Source organism: Myotis lucifugus, unplaced genomic scaffold (assembly GCF_000147115.1).
Source record: "Myotis lucifugus unplaced genomic scaffold, Myoluc2.0 scaffold_4545, whole genome shotgun sequence".
Lineage (NCBI taxonomy): Eukaryota > Metazoa > Chordata > Mammalia > Chiroptera > Vespertilionidae > Myotis > Myotis lucifugus.
The window spans coordinates 6,107-11,741 of record NW_005875593.1 but is presented as its reverse complement, the minus strand read 5'-3'; the positions used below and the strand labels follow the sequence as shown (position 1 = coordinate 11,741).

Genomic DNA, 5,635 nt, shown 5'->3' with positions numbered 1-5,635 from the left:
AACTTGCTAGTGAATACTGTTCTACCTGTTACATTTCTTAAAGGCTGGGGATTTTCTCCTTTCCTGCGAGCTTTTCCCTCTGAAATATTCAGTCACCTCGAACACGGGCTGGAGTCTGCATCGCGGGCGGTCCCGGCTCCCAGCGCTCCCCTCTCGGAGGGCTGGTCCATGCTGGACCGGGCTTCCTGCCAGGGCGCGCTGGCGTCTCCGCTCTGAGGCCTTCTCCTCTGGTTGCAGGTCTTGGCTGAACAGGCGTCAGATCAACGGGTCTCTGAACAGAACGCCCGCCGGCTTCTACGACCGCGTGTGGCAGATCCTGGAGCGCACGCCCAACGGCATCATTGTCGCGGGGAAGCACCTGCCGCAGGTACCGCCCGTGGCCGTGGTGAGGGGCTGTGAAGGGGCCTGAGCCGGGCCCGTGTGCCCTCTGCATGGCAGCGCCTTTCCGTGTGTCCCAGGTCCTAGGAGCCCCCCTGGGGCAGGGGGAGAGTGACGCTGGGAAGGACAACCTTCCAGCAAACAGCCACTCGGTAGAGCCAGGCTCTAGAGGGCACCGAAGGCGAAAAGGGAAAGGGGCTCAGGTGGACAAATGCGTCCAGTGTGACGAGGAGGCTTTTCTAGTATTTCCTCCCTCGCATGCGACGCCCCGCCCCTTTAAGCACGCTTAGAAATGGGGCAGTGTCGGCAGGTGGGGCTGCCCTGTCGACGGGCCGCACGGAATGCAGGGCGGGCCTGGCACAGGCGGACAGTGTGCTGTCCTTCCACTGAAAGGGGGCGTTCCTGCGGGCCCCTGGGGAGTGAGTGATGCGCCTAGTGGGAAGTAAGTAGGAAAGTGTGACTCGCCCTCTGCCTGCCAGGGATGCCGGGGACTCCGCCTGCCCCCACTCGCGGAGCCACACTCAGAGCCCCTTCCGCCCAGGCCCAGCTCACTTCCTGCTCTCAGTTGCTTGTGAAACGTGCCCGGCACACAGGCAGTCCTCTCTATAAACGACACGTGAAGGGCAGAGACAACCCTTTCGTTTTGCTTGTTTCTGTGTGGCTTGCCTTCCCCGCACACAGCGCTGTCCTTGCTGATTTGGTGCATTTTTACGCGCCGGGTCAGACAGGACTGCCACAGAGACGAGGTAAACTCCACGGCGAGGACTGACGTGGCGTCTGCCGGCGTCGGCCGCGCATTCCATGTTCTAAGGCCCGTCACCGTGTTCTGTATGCGGTTCAGCCCATGGCTGAGCAGAACGCCTGGCGTGCACTCCGCGCGCCGTCTCGGCTCCTGACTGTCCCCTCGTGGGCCCACGTGGTTTCCTAGTCTAGTCCCTTCCCCTAAACACACTGCTGAGGCGACGATGGCTCCTGAAAACGGGAGGTTAGTTCTCACAGCGCTGGCGGGGTTCGCAGTTCGACATGAGATCGAGCCCTAGAGCTGGGAGGCTCTCGGGGTTTGTAGAGACCGAAAGGGGTTCTTGGGGAGCGAGTGGAGCTCCTCGTGGTGGAGCCAGGTCCCCACGCAGCGGTGACGCTGGGCTCTCTGTTCCAGCAACCGACCCTGTCGGACATGACCATGTACGAGATGAACTTCTCGCTCCTCGTGGAAGACATGCTGGGCAACATCGACCAGCCCAAGTACCGGCAGCTCATCGTGGAGGTGCGTGGGCGCGTGGCCTGAGGGCGGGCGCTTTCTCTTTCTCCCTGAAAACCGGGCAGAGACGGGCCAGGAGACCAGAGCTTCCCACCTGCCTGGCCCCCTCCCCCGCCCCCCACTGGGTCCTGAAGAGGACAGGGCCCTGACCTCTGACCCGAGCCGAGGCATAGGAACAATTCCCACATCCCACGTCCTTGGGCAGAAGAATGTCCAGCTTTGTCAGCGCACTCTCGCCCTCAACAGCAAGTGCATCATAGAGAGCGAGCACCTTTTCTGTTTTTTAAAATATGTTTTTATTAATTTCAGAGAGGAAGGGAGAGGGAGAGAGTGCATTTTTAACAACATGACAATCCCCGGAGAAACTGCTGTGGGGTCACGGATTTATACTCATTTGGGCTCTAACCGGTTTGGCTCAGTGGATGGAGTGTAGGCCTGCGGACTCAAGGGTCCCGGGTTCGATTCCGGTCAAGGGCATGTACCTGGGTTGCGGGCACATCCCCAGTAGGGGGTGTGCAGGAGGTAGCTGATCGATGTTTCTCTCTCATCGATGTTTCTAACTCTCGGGAAAATCAATAAAATATATTTAAAAAAGTAAAAATATACTCATTTGGGTGCTGGGCTGAGAGTCACGTGATCGTGAGCCTCCATCCACAGTCTCCACGGACTTATCCGCTGCCTCTGGCTTTGTTGCCTTCCGTGTCCTCTGGGAGCCTCCTGCAGACGCTGATGTTGGTGTCTGGCCGACAAGGATTACTGCCCAGCGGCCAGGAGAGTGCAGACACGGGGGGGGGGGGGGGGCACTAACTATAGACAGGGTGGGACAGCCATTCTCCGAGCCTCTAGCTTTTCTTAACGACTGAACATCTCGGCACGGCCACGGGGACCCACAGTGAAGAGCACTGTCATTCCCAGTAGAACGCAGGCTGCTGATTTGCAAGGTCTGGAAGGTTCTAGCCACAACGAGCCTAAGCCCATCGCTGTACAGGGCGCACTGGGGACCGCAGGGCCGACCTGGCTGGGAAGGGGTGAACCCGCCGGCCTGCGCCACCTCCGGCCACTCACCTGGCCTCAATGTCGTCTCTCCCAGCTGCTGATGGTCGTGTCCGTTGTCCTGGAAAGGAACCCCGAGCTCGAGTTTCAGGACAAAGTCGACCTGGACAAACTGGTGAAAGAAGCGTTTCAGGAATTTCAGAAAGACGAGAGTCAACTCAAGGACGTTGAAAATCAAGTGAGTAGAGAAAATAGCTTTTCGTAGATTTTTTTCCTGCCTCAATTCTTCAAACTATCCCAACCTCTTACCGTGTAACCGGCAGATTCCCCGATGGCACAAGGGAGAACTCGGGGTGGGGAGGGGCAGGAGGTCTGGCTTACCTGAGGAATTCAGGCTACTTTATATTTAATTATGAGTCGATTCCACCATGAAGTTCTGTAGAAAGAAACGTGGGAAGAGGTGCATTTCCTGTTCGGAGGCAGCAGGTCCAGTGTGCTTTACAGAGGAGCCCGGCCCCAGGAGGCTGCAGGATTCCACCCTGCAGGGAGGGGTGCGGGCCAGGCTCTGCGGGCGCCGTGCGCACCCCCTACGGGCTGTCGGTCACATTCATGCCCAGCTGTCAGGAGGCCTAAGTAAACAAGCACTGTCAGCCGAGAGGAGAATCGGAAAATGTCCGTCTTGTTTTGTTCGCTGAGAAGACGCCTCAGGACCGGGAAAGGGAAGCTCTTAGCACGTTTTCCAGGAGGGAATCCTGAGAATTACCTTCCCGGGGCCGGCACTCATTTCACCTGTCAGAGAGGAAGGGAGAGGGAGAGAGAGAAACATCAATGATGAGAGAGAGTCATGGGTTGGCTGCCTCCTGCACGCCCCGCACTGGGGACCGAGCCCGCAACCCCGTCAGGGCACTTAGGACCTCCTGGTGCGGAAGTCAACACTCAGCCACTGAGCTACGCCAGCTGGCCCTGTCAGCTCTTCACCAGGCAGAAAATCAAACGCACCTCCCTTTTCCTTCCCAGGACGACATGACTTCCTTTTACAACACGCCCCCGCTGGGCCGGCGCGGGACCTGCAGCTACCTGACCAAGGTGGTGATGAACCTGCTGCTGGCGGGCGAGGTCAAGCCGGGCGGCGAGGACCCTTGTCTGGTCAGCTAGTGAGGAGGCGCGGGGGGCCCTGGGGACACGCGTTCGAGGAGCGGGTTACGTTCTGCCTGGACGTGGAGTCCAGGCGGCCACTACCGAGTGCACTGACCCCACTAGGGCGGCGCTGCCCGCCTCCCACAGGGACTGGGCCTCTGGCTGCCACCGCCAAGCGAATGGTAGGACATGCTGTCAGGCAAGCGAGAAAGTCCTCGTGGTCATGCCAGCTGGCTGTGACCTTTACTGAACAGTAGGAATAGTAGACGATGGCAGGGTCACCACTGCATGTTCTGTGATCAGTTGCTCATCAGAAGTGATCATCGCTTCCCACTTGCTCCACTGAAGTGCATGTGCCACGCGGCGCGCTGGGAGGAACGCGGCTGGAGCGGCGCTGTTCAGGGCGTGTCACGCTGCCGGGATTCAAATGCACCGTCAAGCGCGTCGGCCAGCTGACGTCTTGATGTTCGGAAGCTGTAGTATTGGTAACATTGTAGGATACAGAGCTGCTCTACAGTTTTTACCTTGGAAACGTGACGATGGTTTTGTATTTGTCGCAACTGTAGCGGTTGGACTAAAATACAGTAATAAATCTGATCAAACGTGTGTAAGACTTGTCTGTTTGTATTGCAAACACTGATATGCCCGATGAAACATTTTCGTTGAATTCTTACTAAAGAGAGGGCATGTGTAAGATTATTGAGAAGTATGGGTGGTTTACCTAGTTTGTATCAGTAAAAATGAAATTAAATATTACTGAATTTTATTTCTGAATTAATGGTTTTATCTGGCACATTCTTTGTTCTCATGTTCCCAATACCGACTCCTGACCATTTTTATTATTTATTTATTTTTTTAAAATATATTTCATTGATTTTTTACAGAGAGGAAGGGAGAGGGATAGAGAGTTAGAAACATTGATGAGAGAGAAACATCGATCAGCCGCCTCCTGCACACTCCCCACTGGGGATGTGCCCGCAACCCAGGTACATGCCCTTGACCGGAATCGAACCCGGGACCTTTCAGTCCGCAGGCCGACGCTCTATCCACTGAGCCAAACCGGTTTCGGCTCCTGACCATTTTTATTTACTAAATCTGGAGAGGGAGTGGGAGAGACACAGTGGTGCCTCCCATCACACTCCTTTGGGTACCCACCACATTTCCTTAAGCTGATAAAAGCAGAATGTAGATTAAACACTTAAATGCCATGGATTTGTTTTCTTGCGAGGACATCGGGTTCCCGTAGCCCACGCCCACTCTGCAACAGCCCTGGCCCTCGGTGGTATGGGGGCGTCTTATGAACAGCACACGGGGACCCACGGGGCTTCTCCCTAAGTCAGTGGGAAGGGAGGAACTCCGTAACGTCAGTCACTCCCCGCGCGTGCCCACCCTGCACGTTCCGTGTGTGGAGAGGCACAGGTGAGGTGGGCGTGGGGTCCCCCGACTTGTGTGCTCGGTGCAGTGAGCTGCACGGCAGGCGGAAGTGGCGATTTGGGTTAAGTACCTGTGAGCCAGCGTCGGGAGGTGGGGTCACGGGGGTTGGTATGTAGACGCATTTGTCTTCTGAGCCTGAGGGTGCGAGGCCTCGGATGCAGCGCCCGCCCGCAGCTTGTCAGATTCGGTCGTGTTTGATGAAGATGTTCCTCGTTACGGAGGCACAGCTCAGTCCTCCTGCTGCTCAACCTCACATGGACTCTGGGCTGAACAGGAGCAGGATGAACCCAAGCAGAAATGACATGTTTTGAGTCCACCCTTTTCCGTCCACTTTCTTATCCTCAAAACAACAAAAAATAGGACAGTGATTTTCCGCCTTTTGAAATCACGACTCTGCCCTCAATGGAAGAGATTTCGTTTCACTGAAGATATTTC

General features: G+C 56.4%; 1 protein-coding gene across 1 annotated transcript; it reads left to right on the top strand.

The window, feature by feature from the left end:
* Positions 1-43: 43 nt before the first annotated feature.
* LOC102428789 (phosphorylase b kinase regulatory subunit beta-like) lies at positions 44-4,377 on the top strand (the record flags this gene model as incomplete). Its single annotated transcript, XM_006108952.3, has 4 exons — positions 44-367; positions 1,535-1,642; positions 2,727-2,867; positions 3,647-4,377. Coding segments are annotated over 4 exons (711 nt in total), but the record flags the coding sequence as incomplete, so codon positions are not given.
* Between the last annotated feature and the right edge of the window lie 1,258 nt (positions 4,378-5,635).